Source organism: Talaromyces stipitatus, genomic scaffold (assembly GCF_000003125.1).
Source record: "Talaromyces stipitatus ATCC 10500 scf_1105507295491 genomic scaffold, whole genome shotgun sequence".
Classification (NCBI taxonomy): domain Eukaryota; kingdom Fungi; phylum Ascomycota; class Eurotiomycetes; order Eurotiales; family Trichocomaceae; genus Talaromyces; species Talaromyces stipitatus.
In genome coordinates, this window is record NW_002990122.1 from 335,623 (window position 1) to 350,742 (window position 15,120).

General features: G+C 48.5%; 6 protein-coding genes across 6 annotated transcripts in view, besides 9 other annotated features; 3 read left to right on the forward strand and 3 right to left on the reverse strand.

Annotated features, from left to right (window-relative positions):
- Nucleotides 1-14: 14 nt before the first annotated feature.
- Nucleotides 15-2,716, reverse strand: TSTA_108650 (uncharacterized protein; the record flags this gene model as incomplete). Its single annotated transcript, XM_002488390.1, has 2 exons — nucleotides 15-546; nucleotides 735-2,716. The coding sequence occupies 2 exons, from the start codon at nucleotides 2,714-2,716 to the stop codon at nucleotides 15-17; spliced, it is 2,514 nt and encodes an 837-aa protein (XP_002488435.1).
- Nucleotides 45-623: a mobile genetic element.
- Nucleotides 2,717-2,951: 235 nt separating the features above from the next.
- Nucleotides 2,952-3,455: a mobile genetic element.
- Nucleotides 3,057-3,494, forward strand: TSTA_108660 (uncharacterized protein; the record flags this gene model as incomplete). The annotated part of the gene is made up of 2 exons (XM_002488391.1): nucleotides 3,057-3,197; nucleotides 3,231-3,494. The coding sequence occupies 2 exons, from the start codon at nucleotides 3,057-3,059 to the stop codon at nucleotides 3,492-3,494; spliced, it is 405 nt and encodes a 134-aa protein (XP_002488436.1).
- Nucleotides 3,495-3,855: 361 nt separating this feature from the next.
- Nucleotides 3,856-9,009, reverse strand: TSTA_108670 (uncharacterized protein; the record flags this gene model as incomplete). Its single annotated transcript, XM_002488392.1, has 1 exon — nucleotides 3,856-9,009. One exon carries the CDS (start codon nucleotides 9,007-9,009, stop codon nucleotides 3,856-3,858), a length of 5,154 nt encoding a protein of 1,717 aa, XP_002488437.1.
- Nucleotides 4,000-7,164: a mobile genetic element.
- Nucleotides 6,118-6,654: a mobile genetic element.
- Nucleotides 9,010-9,500: 491 nt separating the features above from the next.
- Nucleotides 9,501-9,710: a mobile genetic element.
- A 269-nt stretch (nucleotides 9,711-9,979) lies between these two features.
- Nucleotides 9,980-10,432: a mobile genetic element.
- Nucleotides 10,433-10,665: 233 nt separating this feature from the next.
- Nucleotides 10,666-10,896: a mobile genetic element.
- A 119-nt stretch (nucleotides 10,897-11,015) lies between these two features.
- On the reverse strand, nucleotides 11,016-11,498 carry TSTA_108680 (uncharacterized protein; the record flags this gene model as incomplete). Its single annotated transcript, XM_002488393.1, has 2 exons — nucleotides 11,016-11,051; nucleotides 11,205-11,498. 2 exons carry the CDS (start codon nucleotides 11,496-11,498, stop codon nucleotides 11,016-11,018), a joined length of 330 nt encoding a protein of 109 aa, XP_002488438.1.
- Nucleotides 11,157-11,591: a mobile genetic element.
- A 240-nt stretch (nucleotides 11,592-11,831) lies between these two features.
- On the forward strand, nucleotides 11,832-13,817 carry TSTA_108690 (uncharacterized protein; the record flags this gene model as incomplete). The annotated part of the gene is made up of 2 exons (XM_002488394.1): nucleotides 11,832-12,007; nucleotides 12,029-13,817. 2 exons carry the CDS (start codon nucleotides 11,832-11,834, stop codon nucleotides 13,815-13,817), a joined length of 1,965 nt encoding a protein of 654 aa, XP_002488439.1.
- Nucleotides 13,818-13,885: 68 nt separating this feature from the next.
- The window catches only part of TSTA_108700 (uncharacterized protein), a gene marked incomplete at both ends in the record, with an annotated part of 4,112 nt that continues 2,877 nt past the window's right edge, over nucleotides 13,886-15,120 (forward strand). The window contains 2 exons of the mRNA XM_002488395.1: nucleotides 13,886-14,785; nucleotides 14,831-15,064. Coding sequence (XP_002488440.1) covers nucleotides 13,886-14,785; nucleotides 14,831-15,064 — 1,134 coding nt within the window. The remainder of the gene's footprint in view (nucleotides 14,786-14,830; nucleotides 15,065-15,120) is intronic.
- Nucleotides 13,925-15,103: a mobile genetic element.

A 15,120-nucleotide genomic window follows, 5' to 3' on the forward strand; every position in this document is an offset into this window, starting at 1 on the left:
GTATAGCTGTAAGGTCAAATTGAGTGGAGATTGGGACATGATCTGCTCCGTCCACACTCTGGCTTGGTGTCGCAGCTCACTACCCGGTTGGCTAGATTGTGCGATGCCCACACCAGATCAATTGTAGATTTGGCGTTAACCCTCTCGTACGTGATCGTGCCTGGTGGCAAGAGCTGCTCGAGCCCATGCTCATCCATAAGATTAATCAATTCGGTGGCCTCCTCGTCAACGTGTCGGTACCGCGGGCCCGCCCACAGCGGGTGATGTCGGTTGAAGTCCCCCAATACAATATGCTGCGCCCTAGGTGCCATGGCGGTTTGCAGGGCGCTAATTACAGATTCCTCGTTGCTATTGACTCCTGGATTGTATACATTGTGAATATGGATGGTTCCATGGGCGGCTGTATGAAGTGTCAATGTGCTCAGATCTCTATTATGGTATTGGACCTCCCATGTGGCTGGATCTAGCCCTCTATTGACGTAGAAACAGACTCGTGGGCGTTTCTTGTATTCTTCCTTGGGTGTGGGCTGCAGTAGGATATGGAAGCTGCCCTTGAGCGCTAGTGAGTATGTTGTTAGTGGGTCGGTATGTTTGTTGATGTAGGGTTCCTGGATAGCCAGGATATCGTAATTTTGCACCTCGCTCTCACCAAAGAGATGCATCTGGACCTCGTCCCGCGATTTCCAGCAGTTAGCCTGCAGGATTTGTAGTCGATTGGTGTTACGATACATTACTGATTGTTAGCCCAGGTGCTGTCTTCAAGGTTCGTGGTCATTAGCGTATCAGCCTCCTGAGCTGGCTCGATTGGATCCTGAGGGGCTTCGTGGATTGATGGCTGGGTAAGTTCATCCTCAGATGAGTCATCGTCTGGGATCGTACGCACACTCTTACTTCGGCGGACAGTCCTAACAGCTTGCACATGTGAAATTTCTAGTGGAGCAATATCTGATTGCAGAACCGGGGTTCCTGGTGGAGGCTTTGTATCCTGACGTGCACGTGTGTTATATGTATATTTGATCTGGGTCTCAGGTCCTGTCTTAGGTTCAGGATTAGGATCTGCATCTATAACTAGATCTTTATCCCACTGCGCTCTCATAGGCTTTTTCGAGGATCTATTGGTAGGGTCACCTGATGTAGGGCTTATCGGCTCGGGCTCAGATCGTTCTGCCACTCGTTTTCGGGCGGCTGCTGCGCTCTTACTTCTTGAGTTGGCAGATCGACGTGTGGTGGCTGTACGAGCCGGTGCGCGAGGACTTCGCTCTGTATTGGCTGCTTCAGCTGGTGTAGGGTCATTTGGTGAGATGGCTCCGGGCTGACTATTGCCAGGTCGTATCACAGGAGTGTGATATTGTGGGCCGTATGTACGTCGTTGATGTGCCTCTGCGAGGCATGTAGCTCGTATCGGGCACTCCCTCGCGTACGCAAAGTGTTTCGTATTGAGTCTCTTGGCAGGATCTTTGATATGGACATTTTCTGCGGTGCAATTAGCACATTTAGCGTATTCTTTCTCTTTCGGTGTAGGGCAATCCCCTGTATCATGAGATCCAGCGCAGTACGCGCAGCAGATCTGGCGCTGACAGTGCCTGGCGATATGTTTATACATCTGACACTTGAAGCACTGCTGGAGATTGGCTGCTTTGTCGTATATTGAGACATTGTGCTGTCTTCCCTTAATAATAAGGCCGCGTTGGATTGCAAAATTAGCAATCCTTTCATCATCAAATATGACTACAAGGTGGGCATTTGTGAGCTTCTGTTCCTTGATCTTATACTCGCTTAGGAGCCAGCCCGTGTGTGTGACATTCATAGAGGCTGGAAGCTGCGCGAACACCGGGGCGTTCTCTGAGGTAAGCGTGGTTATGAATTGAGGCTGTTTGGGGTTGATATTCGTGTTGACGCCGTGTACGACGACGCCCCATGTACGTTTTCGTATACGTGCTTCGTTTCCGAATGCCCTAATCCAGTCCTTCTTGCGGGTAAGCTGGTCGACGTCGTCCACTGTGCCTAGTAAGAGTATAATATCGCCACTAGGTAGTATACGGGCTGCCGCAATTCGTCGATGTGCGATGGTGGTGTCTTGAGTGCTGCGTATTGCGAGATTTGCCTTCTCCACCACCTTATCCGGGAATCGACGTATCGGGTTGAGGATATTTGGATCGGTATGTTCCAGATAGACCTCTAGGTCCTCCTGGCTTGGATATGGGGTTGATGGCAAGCTTCCTCCACTACTCAATCCCACGCTAGGGACCGTGGGAGGGTTCGAGGGCACCTTACGTCCCCAGGCCTGTACGTACGACTCTGAGCTAGTTGTCACGTGACTGAAGCTTGGAGAATTTTTCGCGGTACGTGTCCCTGGGGATGTTGGGTGGCATATTGCCTCCACCAGGCGGTTCGTGTTGCTTTTGGTCGTAGTAATCTCTCGAGAGGCCTGAGATACCTCTTTCTGCGTCTTTTCCACGTGTAATTCGACCTTCGCGAGCCGCTGCGCTAGTTGCTCATTCGTAGGCGTATTCTTCACCCTTCGAGCCAGGTATAAGAACGCGTCAACCACGGAAGTAGAGAGCTCACGGGGCATGCCAATCTCCAGTGCTTCTTGGTGCTTCTTCAGTGCCTCGAGATCTTTGATGGCTGCAGCTACATATGCGCGTATATCAGGGTCATCTGCAAACCGTGGTTCTGGCCACGGAGTGCCCTTTTTACCTCTTTTCGGGCCCATGCTTCAACCACGTCGATTGAGCAGGCGAAAGTTGGTAAATAGACTGTCAAGGAGGTCTATTTTCACTGAGATTCTTTCCAGCAGTACTTTTTACCTGCGTGGGTGCGTTTTCATAGGTGCGCGAGGTTTTCTCACCAACAGCATTAAAAAATGGTTAAATCGCGTACGAAAAATGATCCTAGCTATGAAGGGAGGCTTTCTCTTGCTATTGATGCGCTGAATAACGAAAATCACGAAATTACGCGACGCCGCACGCACTTTTGGCGTATCTTTAACAATACTGCGAAGGCGCCTGAAGGGCTCAGTTCCAGCGCATAATGCCGGTATTACACGCAGAAAGATGACCCCTACAGAAGAAGCTGTACTCCGGGGTTGGGTCTTCTCACTAGAGCGCCGTGGCGTTCCGCCTAGGCAGCATATGCTCCATGAAATGGCAAATATTTTGCTAGCTCAAAGAGATCCTACCAAAATACCTGAGAAGGTTGGTAAGAATTGGGTAACAACCTTTCTTAAGCGACAACCGGATCTCAAGGCTAAATTCGCACGCCGATTATCCTATTCTAGAGCTCTTTGTGAGGATCCAGTCGTTATTGGTGGCTTTTTTGAGGAGATCAAGCAGCTCAAAGAGGAATATGGGATTGCCGATGAAGATATATACAACTTTGACGAGACAGGGTTCGCCATGGGGATCTCTTCTACAGCAAAAGTTATATGCAGCTCAGATCGTTCAGGAAAACCTAGCTGTTGGTTTAACTACGGTCCGTATCACGAAGCATAGACGGTAGTAAGGCGCGAACACGAAGCGGCCTAATGAGCCTGACAATATGAAGATATCTTGATTCCTAATATTGTGACTTGTCCCCAAGAACGAGGGGGACGGGGATAGCTAGCTAGATATACGCGGCACGCACGTGCCGCGTCAGACTAACTATATCCGGTGCCAAAACGTGTAGGGTTTGATATTCACGTTCCGACACTGGCAACTCTCTAAAAATAGGAAAAATAACGAGCGGCACCGGGTTGATAAAACAAACGGATTGGTGTAGGGAATGGTGCAGTAAACAATACATAAATGCTTTCTGTACATGCGGGAAGAATGAAGCAAAAGAAAATGTGGTTAGACACGAGGATTCGGGACATTATTGGGGATTTGCGAATGCCACCGAATTTGCTTTGATCGCGCGATTTTGCGGTGTCGTGGTAGACCTTTCTACCCAGCCGTCGACAGTGATATGTAGCTTATTCGTATCAACAAGGATCTGCAAAGCGTTGCATGCTTTGTTCTTTGTCATGGCGTCGGCAGGGTTGCTATTGCCATCTATCCATTTGACTTCTGTAATCTCTTGACGCTCGTATGACTGGCGGAGGCACATGAGGTCGATCATGAGCCGCTTTTCTTGCGTCGTACCGAGCTTCACGAGGCAGTCATATAAGCTTTTCGAATCCGTGCAAATCACTAGCGGAAGCGGGTTCTCGAGGTGCAGAATCTGCGTAATCGTTGCCTTGATAGAGGCAGCAAAATCGAAGCCGTTAACCATGGCGTATAGCTCCGAAGCTAGTACGCTACGCGTTATCCGCTTGCACTTGACCGAGGACCAGTGTACAATATTCGCGTTATTTGAAGCGTCAGCGAGTACGATAACGAATCCAATTTGTGACGAGAGGTCTTTATTATTAGCGAATGCCGCATCAACAAAGGCATATAATTTGATGCTGTTGATATCAAGTTTGACAAACTTCAGGCCGCGGGATGGGTTGTCGATTTGCCATTGCAAGCGCCTGTTGAGGAGTTTGATGTCCTCTTTCTGTGGATCTGTACTCTGTGCTGCAAAGGCATAGTCAAATGCGGCTTCCGGTTGCGTCAAGGAAGCGATATAGGCACCGAGCGCTCGTTGAGATACGTACTGCTCTTTTGGCGATACATTCTTGCGGATCTTTCCCCGGGAACTTGTCGTATTAGCATGTTGCTCTTGCACAATTTGTATTAGCCTGCAGGTGCGTTCTTGGTTGAGCAAAATACCCTGGGCTGTCTCCGAGATGAGGCCACCATTGAATTTCAAGGGGTTTGTAGGCGAAAGTCGTTCACGAGGTTTACACTGTATCCTGGCAGCCTTAATTTCCTTCTCTTCGCGATTGGCGAAAGCTTCGTCAGCAAGGATGAGGGTATCGTCAGTTTGCATGCCAACAACACCAAAACCATTACTAGAATTAGTGCAATGCAGGAGGCACGGGTCGTAGGTTGACGTCTCCATTTGCAGTTTCTCTGTATGATGGCTATGGTACGTGTTGAACCAGTGATTGCCTGATTCGGGGATCCCATATAGAGGCTTGACGACTTTTAACAGTGTGCCTGGTGAAAGAAGGATGGCGAGTTCTAGTGGCGGTCGTACGAAGATATCACGGTTAAGATACGTTTGCGATTGAATATACGCTTGAACAACGTCTCGTAGCCATAGGGAGTGAGTAACCATACAGGCAGTCAGGCATAGAATCAGGCGCTGACTACAGCGTTGTATAGTTGGTGATTCAGTCAATATGAAGTCCTTCCCTTCGTCATTGTAAGCCTGCACAACAAGTCGCGATTTTTCAAAGGCCTTGTCGGTGCCAGAATTCTTCATCTCATCCACAAATCGTGAGTTGAAAATACGTTCACCTTTGGGAACTTCATTCTCATGCACGAAGTGGAAGACACCTCTCTCCAATAGGCCATCCACCTCTTGCTTGCGTGAGTCAGTAAATCTTGTTTGTTCCAATACCTCGTCAAAGTCAGCTCGAGGTTGAGTAATCTCCTTATTGTTGATGTATGCTTCGAAATCGTCATCTCGGTATCGAGCGGATGGTTGACGGTTGCGCTGCGGTCGTTGAGAGGGGATTTTGACAGTCGATGGCGGTAGGAGTGCATTTCCTTGTGTTGGGGGTTCAGGTGCGTTATCATGGTCTAGAGTAGTGGCAATATCCTCAGGTGGCATGTCCTCGGCATAGTATGGCTTTACAACGGTTGAGCGGAATTGAGTTGGGCCACTTGGAAGTGCGACTGTGCAGGTCTCGTTATTGACTTCTAATAGTTTGTATGGGCCTTCCCATTTTCCAGCATAGCCGGTATTTCCTTCTCTGAATACAAGGACGTTCGAGTTAAGTGGTAGCGAATGGATCACTATAGTTGACGGGCCGTTACGGGTATTGAGTGCATCTCTTACTTGTCGTTGTGCGTACAATTTTCGTACCTCAGCAGTTGCTTTCTTGAGTGCAGTAGCACGTTGTTCAACTGATATTGCTGGTGCGTCGTTTTGCGTAAGTCGTGGGTAGGCACCAAATACGAGAAGCGTGGGTACGAGGCCATTGGGGCCGGCAGTATCGTTGACAGATTTTACGGCCATTTGTAGCGCCATATCGGGGTGTAGATCTGGCAATTCGTCGGAGATGATGGTATAGGCGCGACGTAGTACGGCGTGGTAGCGTTCAACCATGCCAATTGACCAATGAGCTTCAATAGGAACGCTCTTGACAGTGGTGCCAATAGATGTCGCGAGCTGTGAGAATTCCTTACTCACAAAGTTCTTTCCAGCGTCAGTTGCAATGAGATCTGGTGGTCCTAGGTACGTATCAATCCATGCGGCACGTAGGGCGTCCCATGTTGCGCTTGAAGATATATTAGGTAGCCAACGTGCGGCGTTAAAACGTGTTGCTTCGTCGATAATATGAAGTACAGGTTTACCATCAATATACATAATATCAACAATAATTGAATGGTTAAAATGTATATCGTCTTGCAATGTGAAGCGGAAACGGCCGGGAGATTTACCGTGGATTTGACAATGATGGCAGAATTTGCGAATATGCTCAATTGCTTCACGGTCAGCGTCGTGGCCTGCGCGTTCGATAACGCGGTAGAATCTGTCAGTTGAGGGGTGACCGAATCGGCGGTGTAAGCGCCGTAATTCTGTTTCTGTGAGGAAGCAGGGATTCTCGTCAAGTGATTCCATAAGGCATAATTCGTAGGTCTCCTGCCATATAAGGAATGGGTGGCCGAATCTTCGTATAACCTGGGTAGTCATGTTCTCTTTCGGGCCAATGAGAAGGTCTTTGGTGTTGTCGTAATATACGTTCAGTCTGTCCAGGTCTTTAATAGAGAGTAGGAATGGTGTCATTGTTTCAAGGATATGGAATCGGACTCGGCCAATTGGTGTATCGACGTCGACTGAGCCTTTTGAGCGTACGGGATCGCCTGAGCCGAATTTGATCCCTACTGAATTGACAGTTGATGTGTCCATTACGGCTCCCTTGACAGCTTTCCGATATGCGAGAAATTGACTGTATCCGGCTGTAGAGAAGTCTGCAGCGCCGGTGTCAATGAGAATACCTCGCCATGTTTCTTCGGAGTATCGGCTTGCCGAAACGTAGGTGCTTGTATCAATCGTTTCTTCAACGTCATTCTCTATATTGTCACCATCTTGTGCTTCCTTTGTTGCCAGGGCTTTGACGCAGTGCATGGTCGCTCGATTTGCTAACTCTGTAGTAATTAACTTTCCTAATTCTCCCTTTGGCTTCTCATCAGTAGTGAAGAAAGCGCTGGCAAAATGGGTTGAGGTAGTCTGGAGTGGTGCATTCTTATTGGCTGAATCTTTGGAAGTAATTGAATCCTTGGTCCTTGGAGGTTCGTCATCACTGCTGTCATCCTCGAAATAAGCGCCACTTGATGCTAGTTCTTCAATTGATTCAGGGTCATATTCCCAGCCCTCAATTTCAGCCATAAATTGTTGATAACTCCCAGATCTGTTTTTATTCCATTCACGCTTGTGTGCCTCGCGCTCCTCGTCCGAGTGGTTATATGATAAGTGTCCTGGTTTCTTGCAGATATAACATGTCTTTTTGTCGTTTCTGGGACCTCTGAAGTGACGAGATGGTTTCCGAGTAAAGCGGCTGCGGTTTTGAGGCTGGTATCGTAGATTATTGTTGAAGAAGCGACGTTCTGTCATGTTCGTTCGTGGAACGTCATACGGATCAGTATTATATGTGCCTGCGAAGTGCTGTTGCGCTGCTCGCTTAGTGTCTTCAAATTGGCTGACACTTCCTCGAAGGCTCTGCATGAGACCAGGGATCGTAGATGCGGGATTTCCAGTTGCTGCATGACATGCTGGGTGTGTTCGAGTAGCAGAAATGAGCTTTGCGTGCCAAATAACCTCGTTTCGTAGTTCTGGTCGCAATTTGTGGTAGAGCTTTTGGATATCTCGAAACATCATCTCTAAGCATTCAGTAGTTGATTTTTCAGGGTACTTTACAATTACCGTATAAAGATTTATCGCATCCCAGTCAGTCTGCACTTTTCGTAGGTGCTCGTCGTTTTCGAAGTGGTTTTTGACTGCCACAGCGGGGTCGATTCCCATGCGCTCCCATTGATCTTTCCACGTGTAGTAATAGTCGAGTGCGAGTCCTTTGAGCATAACTGAAAATGCCTGGTTCCGTGCTTCTGCGGTATGTAGACCCATCTGGCGGCAGAGGTCTAAGAAGATATTATGAGCTAGGTCGAATGAGTCTTCATTATCGCCGTACTTGGTGCTATCTGTAGTGTACACCTTCCGAAGTTGTGCGATGCTGTTGACATATAACGGTGCAAATTGTCCTACCTGCGAATACGTTCTTTCTTGGTCGCGGATTGCTGGCACATATCCCGTTCCTTGCCATGTTGCCGTTTGGGTAGGTGTCGCTACTTGTACTAGTGGTGCCTGCGGCGCCGGTGGTGTCGGTGTCGGTGGTGCCGTCTCAGCGTGTGGTGTCATATCTTGTAGGCCACCTGCGGATGCTCTCATTCTTGTTACCATGCCGTGTAGGTTCGTTGACGGTGGAGAGGGGGTATCTTCTTGCACGAATTGAGCATTATTTTGTATTGTCACATTTGCGGCGTCGTTGATTCTTTTGATTGTGGCAGCGAACTTCAACTGGATAAATGGGGAATTGAAGGTCCCTTTAAGCTGTATGTGTTCAACAACTTCACTTTCAGTCCATTCGTGTGGTTCTGGAAGAGTCAGTGTGTTCGCTAATACTCTTCCTGCGTGTCCACCCTTTGGTACATATATACCATTGGTTCGCAGTACGTCACGTAGTTTTCCAAGGACTGGTACGGTCGCTTTGCAAAGGTTATCTGTAGTCCAGTCTCCAAAATCATCTTTGAAGGTAAACCATAGGTCGTCGTCGTACAGATCGGTGTAGATCTTTGTTCGTGTTATTACGCATGGTTCGATTGTCTTGCGGTCCTTGCCATTCGGATCAAAATCTGTATAATCCGTGGGTGCCATATTGTCGGTTATTCGGTGCGTATATCGGCGCACTGAGAGGGGTATTCGACTCGGGGTCGAAGGTGGTTTCGTACGTAGGTTCGTACGGGTGGATTCGTAAGGTTTATGAGACTCAGCTAAGAGCTCACGAGCAAGAGATTTGGTGCGTATATCGGCGCAGCAGGGTGGTAATCGACGCGAGGTCGAAGGGGGATTCGAATAAGTGAGAATAGGGGTAAGGTCTGATCTGTGGGCCTCACTGATCAGTGTTGGTTTAACTACGGTCCGTATCACGAAGCATAGACGGTAGTAAGGCGCGAACACGAAGCGGCCTAATGAGCCTGACAATATGAAGATATCTTGATTCCTAATATTGTGACTTGTCCCCAAGAACGAGGGGGACGGGGATAGCTAGCTAGATATACGCGGCACGCACGTGCCGCGTCAGACTAACTATATCCGGTGCCAAAACGTGTAGGGTTTGATATTCACGTTCCGACACTAGCCTCATTCAGCCAGGAAATCGTGAATGGGTTACTGTTGTTGAGTGCGTTGGAAGCACCGGCACTATGGTGCCTCCCCTGATTATATTCAAATCCGGCACCAACAGAGCTGAGAGGTATACAAGCCCAAAGCTTCCCCCTGATTGGTCAATTACGCACTCTTCAAATGGCTGGACATCTGATGAAATCGGCTTACAGTGGCTAGAAAGGATAGTAGTAGTAGTAGTATTGATATAACGTAATTCACCACCGAAGCGGCACCACTACCGAGCCGGCATTTTTTCCCGAGCGCGTACGCGATATTGATTTCAAATCCCAATTTTCAAAGCCACATACAAATTATATACAAAAATCTAACTACTAATACGACTAGGGCATTGGTTAATTCTATGCCCCATAACGTTACAACCACTGCAGCGATATTGGCGGCGTACGACTGCTTGAGAAGCTGGGAGCTCCGGCTCAGCCGGAGTAGTAGTAACAGCATGGGATGCCTCAACCTGACCTTGTACGAGCGCTTGCACTTCTTCTTTAGTAACCCCTTGCTCAATAGATATTTGCTTTTTAGATTTTTGGCGCTTTTGCTTCTCTTTCTCATGTGCAGCTCGTAAATCGTAGTTCTCTTTCCGTACGAGTAAAACATCATTCGCTATCATTTCGTAGGCTTTTGACAACCGTACAACTGCCTGATTGATTTCTTGATTTTGGTTGCTTTCTGTACGCTCATTTATACGTTTATTGATTGTAGTCGACTGGCGTATAAATTGGCGTATATTTTGAGGTGTTTGTAAGCAGGATGATGCCGTATTGCTTGATCGACTTGGAGGGGGGGTTGGTGTCTTCAATCGAATATTAAGCTATTGTATAACTCGATCTGGATTGAAAGGCACTAATCCAGTGGCTGCGAAGCTATTCCGAATAGTTTGAGCTTTATATGTGTCGGTTTAACTACGGTCCGTATCACGAAGCATAGACGGTAGTAAGGCGCGAACACGAAGCGGCCTAATGAGCCTGACAATATGAAGATATCTTGATTCCTAATATTGTGACTGATTCCTAAGAACGAGGGGGAACGGGGGATAGCTAGTTAGATTTACACGCGGCACGCACGTGCCACGTGAGACTAAGTAGTCCGGTGCCGAAACGCGTAGGGTTTGATATTCACGTTCCGACAATATGCCACTGTACGAGCCTGTGGAAATGCTGTTAAGAAGTCCATTTTATCAATATAATTGAAACCAAGCCTCATTCGTTGCTCAACAAGCTGCCCATAATGTCGCTTTAAAACAGCAAAACAGCCAATATCAAGAGGCTGTAAGAGATACGAAGAATGAGGTGGCATACAGACTAGAATAATATTATTCTCAGTACATATATGGTCAAATTCTGGTGTCAAATGTGACGGCTGCAAGAATCGCTGTCGTGTGAGCTCGGTCCTTTGTAGTGCCGCTCCGTGGTCTCGTTGAGCCCTAAGCCCTAGCTGGCCGTACAACGGGATATCCCTTTGTTGTTACGACTTCCTATTTAGGCACCGACGAGACGATACGCGCTTACAAAGGGCTGTAGCGAGCTCACACACAGATTCTTCCTTTCTCCTTCTTTTCTGTATGCTTAGTTTCTTGAAGATGAGCTACCCTAGAGTTTAGGCCTGAGCAAATGTCACATCAAATGGCTTCCATGGCCATCAAGAATCAACATTCGATATTTTCCAACCGTACGACCATTAATATAGGGAATAAAATGGGTTTTAAGCCATTCTAATCCTATCTGATCTGTAGTCCAGCCATTATCGCTAATATTGATTCGCCAATCATCTGGAAGATCATCAAACCAGCCTTCTCGTACATTTTTCTTTGCTTTGAAAATCACGTACGAAGGCACAGCCCATCCAGTTGAATTTGTTGCCTCAATTGCAGTCACCCATTCTCGATTTCCAGGCTGTAAAAGCTTCGGCTGAGCATATCGATCGCTTCCAGTAATAACCTTTGCAGTTGCACAGAGTCCCATAGCAAAGCCAGTCTCATCAAAGTTGAATATATCTTCCGGTAAGATGCCGTACTCAGATATAGCAGCATCCCTCTGGTGCTTGGGATCCGCATTGATACGTTTCAGTATTCTCTTCGGGGCATTCAAATAGTGCTTCGTCACTAGGGTGTCCTTCAGGCTCGGCTCGTCTGGCCAAATCAACCGTCGGCCGTGGCAATAAAAAAAAAACCTCGCGCACCTATGAAAACGCACCCACGCAGGTAAAAAGTACTGCTGGAAAGAATCTCAGTGAAAATAGACCTCCTTGACAGTATATTTACCAACTTTCGCCTGCTCAATCGACGCGGTTGAAGCATGGGCCCGAAAAGAGGTAAAAAGGGCACTCCGTGGCCAGAACCACGGTTTGCAGATGACCCTGATATACGCGCATATGTAGCTGCAGCCATCAAAGATCTCGAGGCACTGAAGAAGCACCAAGAAGCACTGGAGATTGGCATGCCCCGTGAGCTCTCTACTTCCGTGGTTGACGCGTTCTTATACCTGGCTCGAAGGGTGAAGAATACGCCTACGAATGAGCAACTAGCGCAGCGGCTCGCGAAGGTCGAATTACACGTGGAAAAGACGCAGAAAGAGGTATCTCAGGCCTCTCGAGAGATTACTACGACCAAAAGCAACACGAACCGCCTGGTGGAGGCAATATGCCACCCAACATCCCCAGGGACACGTACCGCGAAAAATTCTCCAAGCTTCAGTCACGTGACAACTAGCTCAGAGTCGTACGTACAGGCCTGGGGACGTAAGGTGCCCTCGAACCCTCCCACGGTCCCTAGCGTGGGATTGAGTAGTGGAGGAAGCTTGCCATCAACCCCATATCCAAGCCAGGAGGACCTAGAGGTCTATCTGGAACATACCGATCCAAATATCCTCAACCCGATACGTCGATTCCCGGATAAGGTGGTGGAGAAGGCAAATCTCGCAATACGCAGCACTCAAGACACCACCATCGCACATCGACGAATTGCGGCAGCCCGTATACTACCTAGTGGCGATATTATACTCTTACTAGGCACAGTGGACGACGTCGACCAGCTTACCCGCAAGAAGGACTGGATTAGGGCATTCGGAAACGAAGCACGTATACGAAAACGTACATGGGGCGTCGTCGTACACGGCGTCAACACGAATATCAACCCCAAACAGCCTCAATTCATAACCACGCTTACCTCAGAGAACGCCCCGGTGTTCGCGCAGCTTCCAGCCTCTATGAATGTCACACACACGGGCTGGCTCCTAAGCGAGTATAAGATCAAGGAACAGAAGCTCACAAATGCCCACCTTGTAGTCATATTTGATGATGAAAGGATTGCTAATTTTGCAATCCAACGCGGCCTTATTATTAAGGGAAGACAGCACAATGTCTCAATATACGACAAAGCAGCCAATCTCCAGCAGTGCTTCAAGTGTCAGATGTATAAACATATCGCCAGGCACTGTCAGCGCCAGATCTGCTGCGCGTACTGCGCTGGATCTCATGATACAGGGGATTGCCCTACACCGAAAGAGAAAGAATACGCTAAATGTGCTAATTGCACCGCAGAAAATGTCCATATCAAAGATCCTGCCAAGAGACTCAATACGAAACACTTTGCGTACGCGAGGGAGTGCCCGATACGAGCTACATGCCTCGCAGAGGCACATCAACGACGTACATACGGCCCACAATATCACACTCCTGTGATACGACCTGGCAATAGTCAGCCCGGAGCCATCTCACCAAATGACCCTACACCAGCTGAAGCAGCCAATACAGAGCGAAGTCCTCGCGCACCGGCTCGTACAGCCACCACACGTCGATCTGCCAACTCAAGAAGTAAGAGCGCAGCAGCCGCCCGAAAACGAGTGGCAGAACGATCTGAGCCCGAGCCGATAAGCCCTACATCAGGTGACCCTACCAATAGATCCTCGAAAAAGCCTATGAGAGCGCAGTGGGATAAAGATCTAGTTATAGATGCAGATCCTAATCCTGAACCTAAGACAGGACCTGAGACCCAGATCAAATATACATATAACACACGTGCACGTCAGGATACAAAGCCTCCACCAGGAACCCCGGTTCTGCAATCAGATATTGCTCCACTAGAAATTTCACATGTGCAAGCTGTTAGGACTGTCCGCCGAAGTAAGAGTGTGCGTACGATCCCAGACGATGACTCATCTGAGGATGAACTTACCCAGCCATCAATCCACGAAGCCCCTCAGGATCCAATCGAGCCAGCTCAGGAGGCTGATACGCTAATGACCACGAACCTTGAAGACAGCACCTGGGCTAACAATCAGTAATGTATCGTAACACCAATCGACTACAAATCCTGCAGGCTAACTGCTGGAAATCGCGGGACGAGGTCCAGATGCATCTCTTTGGTGAGAGCGAGGTGCAAAATTACGATATCCTGGCTATCCAGGAACCCTACATCAACAAACATACCGACCCACTAACAACATACTCACTAGCGCTCAAGGGCAGCTTCCATATCCTACTGCAGCCCACACCCAAGGAAGAATACAAGAAACGCCCACGAGTCTGTTTCTACGTCAATAGAGGGCTAGATCCAGCCACATGGGAGGTCCAATACCATAATAGAGATCTGAGCACATTGACACTTCATACAGCCGCCCATGGAACCATCCATATTCACAATGTATACAATCCAGGAGTCAATAGCAACGAGGAATCTGTAATTAGCGCCCTGCAAACCGCCATGGCACCTAGGGCGCAGCATATTGTATTGGGGGACTTCAACCGACATCACCCGCTGTGGGCGGGCCCGCGGTACCGACACGTTGACGAGGAGGCACGAATTGATAATCTTATGGATGAGCATGGGCTCGAGCAGCTCTTGCCACCAGGCACGATCACGTACGAGAGGGTTAACGCCAAATCTACAATTGATCTGGTGTGGGCATCGCACAATCTAGCCAACCGGGTAGTGAGCTGCGACACCAAGCCAGAGTGGTGGTACGGAGCAGATCATGTCCCAATCTCCACTCAATTTGACCTTACAGCTATACGTGTTCCTCCATTGGTTCGCAAGCAGTGGAATGCAACAGATTGGGACCTCTTCCTTAAACTGATGGACATATACAATTGGCACCCAAGGGAGCTCAATGACAATGAGGCGATCAATGAGGCGATCCGCTATCTAGTTGAGGCAATCAATCAGGCAGCTGAGCAAGCGACACCTACAAAACAGATCAGCATCTACTCACGAGCGGGCTACACCCCAGAGATGGCGAAGCTTAAACACCACGTATCTAGGTGTAGACGACACGCACGTCGTATAAATACAGATCAGGCATGGGAGGACTACGCAGAGGCTAGGAAAGAGATGAAACGGCGCACCAATGAGCTCGCACGAGATCTACATCGCCAACGAATTGAGCAGGCAACAGAGTCAATAGATGGATTCTGGAGAATTGCCCGTTGGGTCCGCAATAGGGGCAAACCACGTGCCACGTTTACCCCAACGTTACACTACAATAACACGAGTTACACAGCCCCAAAGGAGAAAGCAGCCCTATTCCGAGAGGTCCTCCACCCAGAGCCCCCGGAGGCAGATCTGTCAGATATTGGGCCACAATATAG